This window comes from Cetorhinus maximus, chromosome 30, assembly GCF_964194155.1.
Source record: "Cetorhinus maximus chromosome 30, sCetMax3.hap1.1, whole genome shotgun sequence".
NCBI classification, from domain to species: domain Eukaryota; kingdom Metazoa; phylum Chordata; class Chondrichthyes; order Lamniformes; family Cetorhinidae; genus Cetorhinus; species Cetorhinus maximus.
In genome coordinates, this window is record NC_135908.1 from 20,693,577 (window position 1) to 20,710,670 (window position 17,094).

General features: G+C 44.5%; 1 protein-coding gene across 4 annotated transcripts in view; it reads right to left on the reverse strand.

The window, feature by feature from the left end:
• LOC144670130 (casein kinase I-like) overlaps positions 1 to 17,094 on the reverse strand; it is a 192,347-nt gene that overhangs the window by 49,300 nt on the left and 125,953 nt on the right. For all 4 annotated transcript variants that reach the window (XM_078532585.1, XM_078532587.1, XM_078532584.1 and 1 more), the window contains exons 8-10: positions 16,519 to 16,603; positions 12,167 to 12,315; positions 828 to 926 (exon numbers count right to left, since the gene is read on the reverse strand). In XM_078532585.1, the coding sequence (XP_078388711.1) occupies positions 828 to 926; positions 12,167 to 12,315; positions 16,519 to 16,603 (333 nt within the window). The remainder of the gene's footprint in view (positions 1 to 827; positions 927 to 12,166; positions 12,316 to 16,518; positions 16,604 to 17,094) is intronic.

A 17,094-nucleotide genomic window follows, 5' to 3' on the forward strand; every position in this document is an offset into this window, starting at 1 on the left:
AAAATACATAGCGGGTTTTTGTGAAAAGGTCAGAAATTGAGATGGCTGGTATGTACTCTTGAAACTTTGAGCCTAAAATTGAAATGCAAATTAACCTTTTTGAAAGCACACATGATTACTGACATACCTAATAATGCACCACAGCAACTTAAGTGATTAATTGTTCATAAATAGCAGCGTTCACCCGTGAAACTTTGCAGTGGTTCAAATAGCAAGTGATGTTCTATTCAGGATAAATCGGCAAAGCAATGGTTTGCTTATTGCGGGTTTCACCTGCATCAGAGCACCAAAGATCTGCCATTCCAACTATCTGGAGGAGACACTCTACTCATGACCAGTTAACAGGACATCAACAAATGGCTGGATAAGGAAACGGTTGAACTAGGATAGGGTCCAGTTCTTGCTGGTGGAGTGGGAAATCAGTGCCAGTTGCATACCAAGCCAAGACCAACGTCTGCAGTTCAATGCCACCCTACTGATGTTGAGGGCCTGAAATGATACAGTTCCCATCCCTGTAACTGTCATTGGCTGAGTGAACGCATTATAGAAAGAGATCAGAAATGGCAGAGCTCCATCAAATTAGAACAAAAAATTAGATAAGTTTTTTTGTTATTACTTATATGTGGGGAATTCTTAATAAAAGTGGATTTAAGCACTATTTCATTCATATATTTGAGTAATGTGTTTAACCTTTTACACTATATTTTCAGTAGATTAGGTAAATTCAGCTTCTGAATGGTCACTGTTTCGCAACAGGAAGGGGCCAAAGAGTCAATGGAAAACCAGTAGGCTTGACAAAGATTGAAACAAACCAGACTTGTACAGACCTGGTTTCGGAGAGGCTGCTGATGCGTGGCTTTTTCTCGGTGTGCGTGGCCTTCTCTTCCGACTCCATGATCCCCGTGACTGGGTCCAACCGGCGTGGGCTGTGGGACATAAACAAAGGTGGGTTAGGTCCAGATCAAAATAACCTGTAACTTCCTTTCCCACAACTTGCTTCACCCACAGACCAGTCTCTGCCTTAAGCGGGAAACATTATTCAACAGAAGCTTTGTTAATTTATATATTGAAGCTGCTCATATCGGCTGTCTTACTCTTGGTCTCTTCTCCCTGTAGCTTGCCACATCGTTTCAAAAGGACGCAGCAGCAGTGAGCCACAGCATTCTCAAGAGTTTCCTAGTTTGACATTGCTTTGTGTACTGGGGACAGGAGGCATATCAACTGCACAGTAAATCTATCTGAGAAAATACAGTCTCCTGTAAGTTTTTCCACTTAGTGGTTTAATGTAGAACAGGTCCAGGTTCTATGGTTTTAATGACAGTGAAACTGCTTCAGACATCTGTAAATGCGCAGTTAAAAGCAGACATCCAGAAATTGCTGTCAGAGATTCCACACAGGTTATGTAGCTGAAGTAGAGATCATTGAACTGACAAAACTTGTTGTAAGAACCCTTAAGTTATATCCCATTAGATAAGGTGTAATTGGGCTTTTAATGGCATATTAAGCTCATAATTAATGAATAGCTTCACTGTACCTGAAAAACTATTAAATTGGTGGAATATCAAATTTCTCAATTTTGATTTAAAAAATCAGTTATAAATCCATTTTCAAAAAAATTGTGATATTTAGTTTCTACCTTAATCCCACATGCAGAGACCAAGCATTTATTTTGCTCTCAAATTTTAAATTAAAAGTTAAAAATTGAATGGTTTTTACTTCCTGGTTTGCTGTCTGTGAGAATACTTCAATGGGACTGGCTGCTTACCCTGTTTGATGACATCACTGTTGCCGACACCTTGGCTTGGTGCCAGATTCAAACTGACATTGGTAAAGGGGAAGTCCAGACCACAGAGATTGCTAGATCTTTATGGGCAGCTTTCAGATTCAGGAGCAATCATCATCACTTTGTCACTGATTGTGAAATTCAGGCCATTAAACTGATTACATCACTAGGAAAATACTGGGCCATCTACACCTTCTGCAACACCGGTGATGCAAAGCAACTTTCTTAACTACTTGAGCTTTCCACAATAGCTTTTTTTTGGGGGGGGCGGGGAGGGTTGCGGGTGGATGAGAGAGGGCATGGGAAGTGAAGGGAACTGAAATCATTCAATTCTCCATTAAACTTAATCAAGAATTTCTTCCTAGGTTAATGTCAGCCAATCCAATTGCGAGGATTATTTTATTTTTTGGGTATTCTGTACTCTCTTTATTTCGGATTTTTCAGTAGTTACACCTAAGATCCCAACTTCCCAAAGGCCTAATTAAGAGTGTTTTACTACTTGGGCAAATGCTCAGTATCCAACAGGGACGATGAACAGAAAACATTGGTCACGCAATATTTATTTCTCCACAAGATCTATCTTTGATCGTCAAGGCAACACGAGTCCTCATTCCAGTTTTAAACTTTTGTGCAATTTTTTTTATTAATAATGAACATTATATAACATTTGATAGTAAAAATAGATTTACAGTAGAAATTCTCTCTCTTTCCCCCCCAAAGGGAAAAAGGTCACAAATTTAAATACTAACCTGAGTGTTTATATACACAGCTTCGTCCTGCATGTCTCCTTGTGAGCTGGGCAGGGTGGGGGCAACCAACTAAAATCTATCTTCCTATGAAGGTTAGAGCTTGTTTAGTTCAAATACACCTGGAAAACTGTGCTCTGTTTGCTTTAGTTGAAAGCCCTCAACCTGTTGCCAAAACTTGTTAGAAATTCTTAACAGTCCAGACTCAATTCAAAAAGCAACATGATGCCATGTTTACAAAGTCTATGTGCTTGAAAAACCACAGGGGTTCAGCTCCCTCACAAACCTATTATGGGAAAAGAAAATGAACCACAAATTTTGCAGCGCGTGCAACATAGGCAGAGGCTAGAACAAGAACAAAAATACCTGGAAAAACTCAGCAGGCCTGACAGCATCTGCGGAAAGGGACACAGTTGATGTTTCGAGTCCGTATGACCCTTCATCAGAACTAAGAAATATAGAAATGAGCTGAAATATAAACTGGTAGAGGGGGTGGGACAGGTAGAGCTCGACAGGGGGACAGTGATAGGTGGAGGCCAAGAAGAGACTGCCAAAGATGTCATAGACAAAAGGACAAAGGGGTGTTGACGGTGGTGATATTATCTAAAGGATGTGCTAATGGGGACATTAAGGGTAGTGAGCAGGACAAGCTAGTGGCAGATGGCCCTAGTGGGGGTGGGGTGGGGGGAAGGGATCGAAATGGGCTAAAAGTTGGTGATGATGACCCCCCCCGCCCCCACTAGGGCCATCTGCCACTAGCTTGTCCTGCTTGCTACCCTTAATGTCCCCATTAGCACATCCTTTAGATAATATCACCACCGTCAACACCCCTTTGTCCTTTTGTCTATGGCATCTTTGGCAATCTCTTCTTGGCCTCCACCTATCACTGGCCCCCTATTGAGCTCTACCTGTCCCACCCCCCTCTACCAGCTTATATTTCATCTCATTTCTATATTTCTTAGTTCTGATGAAGGGTTATACGGACTCAAAACATCAACTGTATCCCTCGCCACAGATGCTGTCAGACCTGCTGAGTTTTTCCAGGTATTTTTGTTTTTGTTCTAGATTTCCAGCATCTGCAGCATTTTGCTTTCATATAGGCGGAGGCTACGCAGGTTGTTTTTTAAGGTCTTTAGTGTGACACTTGATTTAAGGGGATAGCTACCAGACTAACAGATAATATGCTTCATATTTGTCACATGGACATTCTGCCAAAGACTCATTTAAAACTGGTGTTGCGACAAAAGTTATTGGGGAGGTCCTTGATATTTATGAAAGTCAAAGCTAATATAAAATCCCACTGTGCATGTGGCATCATCTACCTGCAGATGCAACTTATGGAGTTCAAGATTCACACATCTTGAAAAATTCATCTCTTACTGGAGACTGCCTCCAAAGACCAATTTTTCAGTCAACACTGCATTTTAACCGATGTCAGTTTGGAGTAACCAATTCAAACTCTTTGCTGGTTGCTTTCAGGCAATCTAAGCCCATGTCAAATTATCTTAACAAGAAAGAAACAAAGACGCAATTGAAACAATTTCTCTCACTAGCAGTGTTGCAAGAGTTAAGGCATTGAAATAATTTTAAAAATGTATTTGGAAAAAGGTTACGTATAATTAAACATTGGAGCTAGATCTACAGTTTGGCTTCAGAATGCTTTCAAAGTAAATTCTAAATATTTGGCAGTCATAAACGTAAGTTAGTCACTAAAATATCCAATCAAAAAACTTCACCTAAAGTGTGAAATTTGCCACCACATGGGGTAGTTGAGGCCAGTAGCAAAAATGCCTTTGAGAATAAACTAGATGAGTACATGAGAGAGAAAGGAATAGAAGGAAATGTGATAGGTTTAGATGATATAGGGTGAGAGGAGGCTCATGTGGAACATTAACACCAGCATGGATTGGGTTAAGTGGCCTGCTTCTGTGCTGTAAATTCTATGCAATTTACCTAAAATAAACTATTTTCTTCTTTACACTGCAGACCATTGGGTTAGCCTATCTGATCCAAGGCTCCCATTAGCCACCCAAACTAAGGCAGCTGCGACGAGATGGGATAGTATAGCATAATGATTAAACCTGTGGTATTTTTCCCACCCCCAGCCTCCTGTCAGCCCCTCTCAATTTGAGAGACCCCTGGGACCCCTGAGAGACTCTTGAGTGAAATCGGATTCCTTAATGCCTCTCCTCAGTTAGTGTGTTAAGATTGGGAAGTTACTACATTCAGAATCACGGAGGCTTAAAATACATTTCCAAGCATTCTGAGCATAATTGGAGCACCAACCCTCTCCATCATATGCCTCTGACTGTTTTTACTTAAGTATCTATTTACAGATCTGACAGGAGTTGCAGAGCCTGAATTAATCATATACAAAATAGGATTGCTGACTGAGCAACTGTGCACATATAAAATGAACCTATGATTTAAATCGGGATCCCTGGGGCATGTTTGTGAAATTTAAGTTCTTACGTCCCCAAAACAAACTGCCTTCTCCCCACCCCTTCCAAAACAGCAAACAAGTTAAATATACGCAGCCATTTATTTTTCTGATGTTAGCAATAGAAGATTAATATCAAAGGCACAACATCAAACACTGTGCTAATTTCAAACATCCGGTCACAATCAGATTTCACTCATTAAACAACATTTATGCCGTCTGCAACCCAACCTTAATTTGTAGTCTGTAGTTGCTAATTCTATACCTATTCACATTTTGTTTAATTAAATAAGATATGTGATGTTGATGGTTTCAGCGCCAGTGCAAACTTTACTGAGAGGCTTTTGCACCCAATAATAAATTTTCACAATGTTCTAGAGCTTTAATCTGGATTAAGAGCAAAACCAAATTGCCAGTTTGAGCAGTAGCCCTGAACAGGGCAGCTCTATGGGGGTATCTTTTTTTTTTGCAAAAATATACTTTATTCATAAAATATCTTCAATCACATTCCAAACCATTTCAAAAACACCATTACAAGGGTACAATCCGGTTCAACTTTTACAAAATGTATCACCAGGTGCATCAGTACAAACAATATTACAATCATTTACAGCCTTTCATTTTGAGCTGTACAGCCCGAGGGGCTCTAAACAGTTCCCAGTCCCTCGGTGCGCTGTGGCAGAAAGGTCTTAGACTGCGACCCTTCCCCATTGCGCCTTTGTGGCAGCTGCCCCAAGCTTTAGTGCGTCCCTCAGCACGTAGTCCTGGACTTTGGATTGTGCCAGTCCGCAACAATCGGTCGGGGACAACTCTTTGCACTGGAAGACCAACAAGTTTCGGGCAGACCAAAGCGCGTCTTTCACCGAGTTGATGATCCTCCAGCTGCAGTTGATGTTTGTTTCGGTGTGTGTCCCTGGGAACAGCCCGTAGAGCACAGAGTCCTGTGTCACAGAACTGCTCGGGATGAACCTCGACAGCAACCACTGCATCTCTCTCCAGACTTTCTTTGCAAAGGCACAATCCACAAGGAGGTGAACAACGGTCTCTTCCCCACCACAGCCACCTCGAGGGCAACGTGCAGAGGGGGTGAGACTCCTGGCGTGTAGGAAGGATCTGACGGGGAGGGCCTTTCTCACCACCAGCCAAGCCACGTCTTGGTGCTTGTTGGAAAGTTCTGGCGATGAGGCATTCTGCCAAATGACTTTGACAGTCTGTTCGGGGAACCATCCCACAGGGTCCACCCTCTCCTTTTCCCTCAGGGCCTCTAGGACGTTACGTGCTGACCACTGCCTGATGGACTTGTGGTCAAAGGTGTTTTTCTGCATAAATTTTTCCACGAGGGACAGGTGGTACGGCACGGTCCAACTACTTGGAGCGTTCCGCGGCAGCGTGGCCAGACCCATCCTTCGCAACACCGGGGACAGGTAGAACCTCAGCACGTAGTGACACTTCGTGTTTGCGTACTGAGGGTCTACGCACCGCTTGATGCAGCCACACACAAAGGTGGCCATCAGTATGAGGGCGATGTTGGGCACGTTTTTTCCCCCTTTATCTAGAGGCTTGTACATCGCGTCCCTGCGGACACGATCCATTTTCGACCTCCAGATAAAGCGGAAGATGGCTCGAGTGATCGCCATCGCGCAGGAGTCTGGAATGGGCCAGACCTGCGCCACGTACAGCAACAACCAGAGTGCCTCACACCTGATGACCAACTATGGGGGTATCCTATTAGCAAACCTCAAGTGTGTTTGTGCACTCACTTACATGCATGTTTCTCTCTGCAAACCCAGCAGCAGCAGTATCTCATCTGGTTCAAAGTCTTCTCCATCAGGAACCCTTCCCTGTGCCGGAAACTTGAGAGAAGTGGGCCCCATACTTTCCACTTTTTGCGCAGGTGAATTGGTACCTACTCATTCCAAGACATAACCTAGCCCTACTTCCTAGACCTGCTTCCACAATTTATGCATCAACTTTAGACAGATAGAAACACCAACATCTTTCCTTTACCACTGCTGAACAATGTTAGCTTTCTCGTCATAATCAACTTCATTTCTTCTCTATTCTAGCTTCAGGGCACTCCCATCATTCATTCTAGCAATCTGACTAGTTACTGTAGCACCCAACTGAATGCCATAAATAGCTGCTTAATAATTGCTCAAACAGAATTAAGCCATTATGGGAACAGATGCGTTGATATTTGACAGCATCTGTGGGGAGAGAAAAACAAAGTTAACGTTTCGAGTCCGTGTGACCCTTCCACAGATGCTGTCAGACCTGCTGAGTTTTTCCGCATTTTCTGTTTTTGTTTCAGATTTCCAGCATCGGCAGTATTTGGCTTTTACATTGATATTTGCAACTGCATTAACACGAAAATTAATTGTCCAAGCACGGAACGCCTGCAGAGTCAGTGTTTACCTTTCTGGGCCCAAGCAGGAATTCAAAAGAATTAACTGGGAGCTGGATTTGGGCAGACATTAAGTCCACCTCAAATGCAGTGTAAGCCAGGGGTTGCGACCTCTGCTAGGGTCACAGGCCGAGCAATTAGGGTCGTGAGCTTCGAAGCAATGCTGATGGCTCTGGAGTGGACACTCTGTCTGGCCAGCCCCAGGGTTTGGCTCCGAGAGACAGGATATACACGTGCACGATTTTATTTGGTACCATGGTTCAGTGGGTGTCATAGGGAAACATTCTCTGAGGTCTGATTACTACATCCATCAGTTAGTGAAAAATAAATTGCCTCCCCAACCCCATTGCACCCCACCCAACCCGCTTCATGGCTCTAACCTCCCCCACACTCACAACGGCGGCAGCCCCTCCCCCACACTCACAACGGCGGCAGCCCCCCTCCCCCACACTCACAACAGCGGCAGCCCCTCCCCCACACTCACAACGGCGGCAGCCCCCCTCCCCCACACTCACAACAGCGGCAGCCCCCCTCCCCCACACTCACAACGACGGCAGCCCCCCTCCCCCACACTCACAACGGCGGCAGCCCCCCTCCCCCACACTCACAACGGCGGCAGCCCCCCTCCCCCACACTCACAACGGCGGCAGCCCCCCTCCCCCACACTCACAACGACGGCAGCCCCCCTCCCCCACACTCACAACGGCAGCCCCCCTCCCCCACACTCACAACGGCAGCAGCCCCCCTCCCCCACACTCACAACGGCAGCCCCCCTCCCCCACACTCACAACGGCAGCAGCCCCCCTCCCCCACACTCACAACGGCGGCAGCCCCTCCCCCACACTCACAACGGCAGCCCCCCTCCCCCACACTCACAACGGCAGCCCCCCTCCCCCACACTCACAACGGCGGCAGCCCCCCTCCCCCACACTCACAACGGCGGCAGCCCCTCCCCCACACTCACAACGGCGGCAGCCCCCCTCCCCCACACTCACAACGGCGGCAGCCCCCCTCCCCCACTCTCAAGTATGTCAACCCCCCACCACTTTCATTATGACTGCCTCCACCCCCCCCCCAAACTCTCACCCCCCACCCCCCCTCACGCTGGACTCATGGCAGCTTTCACACATTGAAATAGGGTCACAGTGGGAAAAGGTTGGTAAGCACTGGCGTAGACAAAGAAACACTAATATAGTAACATTCCCAGAAGTGAATGATTGCAGCTCCTATAGGACATAAGCTTCAAATTTGCCAAGTGTACAACATTGATAGCAAAGATAAGATGGGAAATGAAGCACGTTACAACTCATTGCCATGCGACCATTTGGTCTCTTCCTCGTTCCTCTGGCACCTTCTTTCCTTTTAAAGTCCACATTCTCTACCCACTCCCCCACCCCCACAATACCCCACCCCTAGTTTCTCCCCTGGATTTCCTTACTCCTGCAAGCTCTACACTGAATGATTTCTTTACTCTTACCTCTTGTATCCGCCAGTGTGAACCCCTCACACTGCCACCTTCCCCCCCACCCCGGCCATTTTCGCTTCCTCAAGTCCAAGCAGCTCAAAAATAAGCATCTCCGGCACACAACTGTCCTAGCCGCCCATTACTCAATCCGGTTGCAGCATATTAAGCTCCCCTCGGGTTCCTGTGCCACTCCAAGAACTGTGATTGTACTCGAAAGAGTTGCAACCTGTGACTGTTGATAACTCGAAAGAGTTTCAAAAATCATCCACTACCCCACAATCATCCTGGAAAGCAAAATTAACCCCTGCCGTTACCAAATACAGAAAACGTGGTGTGATACATCACTCTACCAATCAGAATTCCCCAATAACCCAGAGTTTCTGATGGCTCAATTGTTTTTAAAAGCCGATCATTTTCACTGTTAGGATAATGCATTCTTTAAAAAAAAAAACTAATAATGAAAGATTGCAAATCTGCAAACTTGTTCTTAGGTATTACATTAAAATTATTAAGTTATTGGGTCAGTGTTGGTTATTGAGCCTGAATAAAGATATGCCGCACCTTGTCTTGTGTCAGGAGTAATGTAACTCCCCATTAACATTTATTTTTGATTAACTGGCACTATCCATTCCCTGAGCATGCTGATAAGGATTTTACCATACCTCTTTAAACCAAACCCCCCTTCCCATTTCTAACAGAGGTTCAAGAAGCTCATGGAATTTTAGTCATCAAGGTTGAGAACATCCATTCAGCTACCTTTGTAGCTTCCCCATTTGTTAATGCTGTTAGTTAAGGGATAGAGAGTTATTTTTTTATTCGTTCATGGGATGTGGGTGTCGCTGACTCAGCCAGCATTTATTGCCCATCCCCAATTGCCCTTGCTCAGAGGACATTTAAGAGTCAACCACATTGCCATGGGGACTGGAGTTACATGTAGGCCAGACCAGGGATGGCAAATTTCCTTCCCTACTGGGCATTAATGAACCAGGTGGGTTTTTTATGACAATTGGCAATGGTTTCACGGTCATCATTAGACTTTTTAATTCCAGGTTTTTACTGGATTCAAATTCCACCATCTGCCATGCTGGGATTCGAACCCAAGACCGTAGAGCATTAACCCTGGTTTTCCAGATTACCAGTCCAGTGACAATACCGCTACGCCATTACCTCCCCAGAGAGTTGTCATCACCATGCTCCTGTACTGCAGGGAGACCTATACTGTGTATCAGCAACACGTAAGAGTGCGAGAGAAATTCCATCAGTAATGCCAGGCCAAACCACACCCCAGGCACCCATCTGCACTACTCCATTACAAAGATTCCCAACTTCCTCTGGTATAACTGTCCAAACATGCCTCTGCTCATCAGCTGCTGAAGCCATTATCCTTCTCACTGTCGCCTTCAGGCCTGATTATTCCAAAGTCGCATGCCTTTGCTATCTCTAAACTTGACTGTCCAAATGCTTTCCTGGCCGGCCTCCCATCTTCAACCCTCCATGAACTTCAGCTCATATCAAAATGCTGCTGCTCTTAACTTGCCAATGACTGCTTGCCACTGGCTCATCACCCAACATATCAAATTGGAAACCAGCTTCTTTCTTTTGAAGCCCCTCTACAAGATGAGGAGGTTTCTCTGCAAGCTCCAAGAGCCCAATGTCTCATTCTGTGCAGCACCCCACAGCAGGCACCCCCACTCTGCAGTTATAGTTCCATTCACTTCATAAATGCCTCTGCCCAATGATACCCCCTCATTTTTAAATGTTTTGGTTCTCTCTGTGCCCGTTATACCTTGGCAAAGTTTTAGCCTGCTATTTAAGTTGATTTGTCAGTTTGTGTCAGTGGGCAATTCACTCTAGTTGTCACAGTTCCAAAACAATCTTATATTGCTTTAATTCCTAACAAAGGCAGAACCCAAAACTCATCTGAGATAACAACCCCTCAGTTAACACAAGGATAGGCCTGACCAGTTCTGTAGATCAGTCAATATTCCCCAGGAACAATGGCATAAAAAGTGTTAGCCATGTCTCAGTGGTGGCGCTCTTGCCTCTGAGGCAGAGGTTCGAGAGCTAAATCCCATTTCCAAAGATTTAAGCACAACACATAATCTAAGCTGACATTGCAGTGCAGTACCGAAGGGGTGCAGGCAGTGTCAGAGGTGCCATATTTCAATTGGGATGTTAAAGTGAGACGCCATTTTTCCTCTCGTATTGTTGAAATATCCCATGGCACTGTTTAAAGATGAGCAGGGAAATTTTCCTGGCGTTCTAGTCATTATTTATTCCTCAACCAACATCACCGAAACAGATTACCTAGTCACGAATCTTATTGCTGTTTGTGGAATCAGGTTGTGAACAAATTGGCTATGACGTTTCCATACATTACAACAGTGACGGCAGTTCAAAAATCTTTCCTGACTGCCAAGCATTTCGGGACATCATTAAAGGTGCTATGTAAATGCATATCCTTTTTCAGTCTTTTCCTTAAAATTCAAAAATTGTTGGGCCTGAACTTCCGCGGAGTGGCAGAGTTAGATTGCCACTCCGCTCCTAGTTTCTTATCTCAAAATCCAGTCGACCCTTTCTCGCCCGACATTCCAACTCAGGCGGGGCGAAAACTGTGTAGGGTGCTCCTGAGGCCTTCAGTCGAGGGCTGCAGGGTCAGAGGTAAGGAAGCGCCACTCTCTTTTTTATAGCACTAGCTGTCTAAAGCAAGTAAAGTTTAAAGGTCCAACCAGTTTGAGAAGCCAGAGAGAAGGTAGGTTTGTGAGGTTTAAGTGGGTAGGACTGGGGGGGTGGGGGGAGGCGGGAGGGCGGGGTGGTCAGTCGGCAGAGGGTGTGATGAGTTCCATGGTTTGGTGGGGGTCAGGGGTGGAGTTAGTACAATAGTTACCCAGGAGTTAGAAGTTGCTTTTATTCTTCTAACTTTTCCTGGGTAACTCTTACAGTAAGACAGTCAGAACCATCCGAAGTTTGTCATTTAAATTATACCTTCGGGTGGTTCCACTCGTAGGGCAATTGCCTAAAGGAAGTTTGAACTTCACAGGCAGTTGTCGTGCAGTCCTCACCTGGGGACTTCCAGGTTCCCCAGCACAGCTTTGGGGTACCCCCCTCCCCAGTTACAATGCCCTGGAGCCCGGAAGCTACGGGCCGGTAACTTTACAAGACGTTTAACAACTGAAATTGAGAATTTTATTCTTTTTGTTAGAAGCTTTCCCTTTGGTTAATAAATGTAATGTTGTCCACTCCGTGCCTTATGGAATGGGCATCTTAAACCACAATAGAGTAATTTGTTCCATGATTATAGAGTCATAACAGCAGCTTTGTTACTTACTATTTGCCTGCCAACCCAGTCGTATGCATAATCAAAAGCGTAGCCCTTGCTTTCAAAAAGATCTGTCAACAGTGTGCGTAAATACTGGTAGTCTGGTTTTTCAAAGAAATCTAACCGCCTCACATAGCGGAGATATGTCGCCATCTCCTCTGCAAAGGAAAAGACAAGGCAGTCAAAATTAAAACCAGAAAGTGCTGGAACGTACTTAGCAGGTCAGGCAGCAACTGTGGATGAAGACAGTTAACATTTCAGATCAATCACCTCTCACATGACTGGAAGAAGTTAGGAATTTAACAGTTTATAAATAAATAAATACAGAGACACGGAACACTGGAAGGGGTGAGGAGCACAAAGAACATATGGGAAGGTCTATGATAGAGTGGAGATCAGGAGTGATTGACAGACAAGGAATGATAATGCGAGGCAAAAGGGGGTGTTAATGGAACACTAAGACAACAAAAGGTATGTCCAGAGGTGGTGTAGCCACGGGAAGATGGTGGCATAGCGGTAATGTCGCTGGACTAGTAATTCAGGCTAGGCTAATGCTCTGGGGACATGGGTTCAAATCTCACCAGAGCAGCTGGTAGAATTGGAATTCAGTTAATAAATCTAGAATATAAAGCTAGTCTCAGTGATGGTGACCATAAAACTAGCATCAACTCGTAAAAACCCACCTGGTTCACTAATGTCCTTTAGAGAAGGAAATCTGCCGTCCTTACCTGGTCTGGCCTACTTGTGACCCCAGACCCACAGCAATGTAGTTGACTCTTAGCTGCCCTCTGAAATGGCCGAGCAAGTGTTGGCCAGGGGCTGCAGTCGAACTGCTGACACATAGGTAAAAGCAACTTTTGACCTGAAGTAACCCGAGTCCAGTCACTGGCCTGAGCTGACTGGAACCGGTTTGAAGTAGCTATAGTTTCTTGGAAAACAAAGGGAATGTGATAAGACACAAGTCCTTATTTAGGAAAGGAGTAATGAGGTAATGCTACCTAAGTTCTTGGGACAGAGCCAATGAGAAGATGCCACAGGCTAGGCAAGCAAGCCTAAACCAACGGGAGAGAGACAGCACAGCTTGAAGAGATAAGATTCAGTATAAGAATGGAGAATTTCGGGCATGGAGGCAGCGAGAACTCTGGAGACTAACCATCACAGAAGCGGAAGAACCTACATCAGCAACGTAGAGACGCAAGGGAGAGAGAGAATGGAACGCCTGGCCAGCGTCAGCTCTTCTTTTCGGGTATTAGCTTTTATATTCTGTGACCACTCGGAGTGTCAGAGAAACCTAGTGGGTGTGCGTTTAGGTCCTAGTTTTGGATATAAAACTGTATAACCTGCTGTAAACTGCATGTCTATATTTAACCAGACGTAAAAGCTATATGTAAATGATCTAACGACGTGAATAAAGCAAATTTAGAGTTACGAGAGAATTGACTCTTCTCCTCTTTGTACTAAGCCAACAACCGTTACCGGTGACCTCCGGCAACACAAGCTACTCAGTTCAAGAGCAATTCAGGATGGGCAACAAATGCTGGTCTTGCTGGCGACGCCCACGTCCCATGAAAGAATTAAAAAACCCTGCAGTCTAAGAAAAGGGGAGCACTGGTTATGATCGGAAATTGAACTCAAAAGAAGCCAGAAGGTTATAAAGTGCCTATTCGCAAGGTGAGCTGCTGTTGCTCCAGTTTGCTCGAGCGGGGAGGGGCAGGAGATGGTGAAGAAAAGGGAGAAATGAGGTTAGTTATTGGCTTATTTGAACAGAAATGCTCAAATACTTTTATCATGAACAGAATGTACTATATTCAATGGAGGCTCTCTCAAGACCACGCTATCTGGTCAGCCAAACAAATCGATCTTTACACAAAAGAAGCAGGCAGCCAACATAGATTACAAAGGGGGCAATGACCTAAAGGATTGGATGGCAATTATGGCATCTTTTCGCTTCTGAGAATTCAGTCCAGAAAGATGAATACACACATGGTACAAAGACTGAGGGCACAGTCCTGCCTACAGATACTGAGTTGATTAAAAGTTGGGTCACAAATTACATAGTAATTCCTGCAAGACAACTCAACAACTATCCTAATAGCTCTCCGAGCTGCAAATCACAGGGATGTTACAAGTAGTGCAAAAGGGACTAATGAATTTGAGGAGGAAAATTGAATTTTCAACTTCTGCAGTGAATATTGTTCCCTAATATATTCTACACAATCTAATTATTTCAAACCAATCAATGATAATGAATAGCAAATCTAACAGCACTAAGTACTTCTCTCATTCTGGCCTTTATTACTTTAAGTTTCAGTTTTACAGTTATCTCTTAAATTGGCTTGCCCATGGAGGCACAAAATTAGCCACTTTGGAAAGGACACACTGAAGTGATGAAGGGGTCACGGAAGAAGGGGATTACAGTTCTCTTTGAATGGATCCACTGCACAGAATGAGGATCTGTCTGTTTTACTCAGCTCACAGAGAAATCTTTCTGGGCTGACATTTTCCGAACAGCTGCTGAGCAATAGTTTTCTTCAAATTCTTTGGGGAAGAATGCCATTCTCCTTTGTATTATGGTTTCACAGTTCTCTTAGGCACCAGCCCAATGGCGCAGTGCGGTATAAAACTGCACAAACATTTAACAGCTTATAAGTATGGAGCCAAGGCAAATTGGCAGGGGGCAGGTATGCAAAGAACATGTGAGAAGGTCTGTGATGGGGTGGAGATTATGGTACAAGTGATAATGGTACAAGATCAAAGGCAGTGGCAACGTGACTCTAATGTAACAAAAGGTGTGTCCAGAGGAGGTATAAACAGAGGTGATGCTGCAAAGGTAGTGGCACCTTCAGCAGCTGTGCTTAATAGTACAGCCTGTGCAAATATGTACAAAATATGCTTTCACATTTTTATGATGGAACAATTTTTCCAATGGTCCAAACAAATGAACAGACTTATCCCCTTTGGAAGACTCCTACGCTGATTCTCAGTGGAATGATGTAATGGCAATGGCATGCTCCTGTTATCCAAAAGCAACAAGCTGGCTATCCCCACCAAGTAGATACAAACAAAATCTCCTACAGACACCCTCACTCAAAGCACTTGACACTACTATTGTAGACAACATAACATCCCCTGTACACCACGCTCACATCGTTCAGCTGAATACCGGACCAGTCAACACCTGACCGGGTCTAAGTCGTCTCAACAGCAAAGAGTTCCCAAGACTGAAAAGACTATCACCCAAAATCCTCTGCTTCATATCATGAATTCACTGAGGTAGTTACAGTACGTAATCACCTCATTAATGAAAAATGAGCAAACAAAGAAAATTGAAGGCCACTTGCAAAATCTAAGTGTAGGCCATTGTTTTCATATAACAGAACAGGTTCAAGAACTTTCAGGAGTAGGCCAATTAGCCCCTCGAGCCAGTTTCGCCATTCAATGAGACCATGGCTAATCTGCAACCTAAGTCCACACGAGAAAGGTCTCACTGTGGTTAGCTGTACAAATGACACAAACTTCTCCAGAGAGAAGTAATGCTAAAGAAACATCTAAAACAGAGCACAGGCTAAACTGACAAAAAAAGAACTCTAGGTAGGGGAAGTGGAGATCTAGTCATACAAAGAATAGCAAGATTTAAACAGTTTTCACATTGCATCGAAGGAACAGATTCCTGAAGGCCCAAGTTATGCCCTGATCAAGATTTCAACTATTCCACTGGATTACTATTAGCAAAATGCGCATCAATCCAGAACAATTATTGTAATTTAGGACAGTTAATTTGTAAAAACCCATCGGCAGTGGGTCTTAACGGCGGAATTACTTCCGAAATCTCGCAAATCAATTTTCCTATGCTCTATCCTGAGGCAAAAATAATCTATGATCCTGTACTTGTACATTCTGCAAATTCATTGTTTGGTTGATCCCGATCCAGATCAAGATTGATATAACATTCTGGCACAAAAGGCGCTGGTTTGAAACTGGTGCAATGATCGTCAGCAGCCTAGTAAAGTGTTGTTCGCTCCTCAGCAATAAACATAGCTTCATGTGTGAAGAGCTCCATAATTACACAGTGGGATGCCTTGCAGAGGAAAACTGAATTCGATTAACTGAGTAACAGCAGCAACACCTGTCAGCAGAGTTTAATATCAAGGACAGAACACAAAAAGTTTTTGAGGAGGTTGAGGGGTGGTTAACTGAAGGGATGTAACCACTCTGCAGACATGCTTTCTTCACTATAATACCTTGCAGTTTGTCTCTGAAGTCCTTTCATATCAAGAATCCCAGGAAACACACCAATTCTTGGCAAACAGCAAACAAAGCTCGCCGGTATCCATCTACGATGCGACTCTTGCAAAACATACCTGGAAAGCTCTCACAGAGAACTTCAATCGGAGTGTTTCGTTTCGTATCCCCAATTTTCTGGTAGCGTTCTTTTAACGTTTCTGCCTGCAAGCAAAAATAGTCAATTTAACCAGGAGTAACACGCATATAACTGGCTGACAGCAAGGCTGGAAAACCGCGTTAGTCAACATCGGAGAATAAATCAATCCTGTAATTTTAGCAGATTTTAGGGAAAATCCATCAGACCAAAGATTCCACACGTAGGTAAGTACTCATCAGGGCAATTACCGTGCGGTAAACCATCAGTAATGCGAGCGTACATATTGCACATGTTGGATTTGAGGGATGGGTGTGGTGGTGGGCGGGGGCAGGGAAAAGGAGTGGTGGTGTGCAGGCAGACATACAACGACGTGCACATACACTCTTCAGCTCACAGCTACATTCTGGTAGATGCAGTTCTGCAGCAAAACTGAACAGAAATGCATTGCTTTTGAAAGCTATGGGACATGAGAGACACAGTGCTGTGCTCATATCCCTCTTAATAGTGAAGGTACGTTGGAATAAATTGTGTTTTGGCAAGCAAAGCTTACAACCTT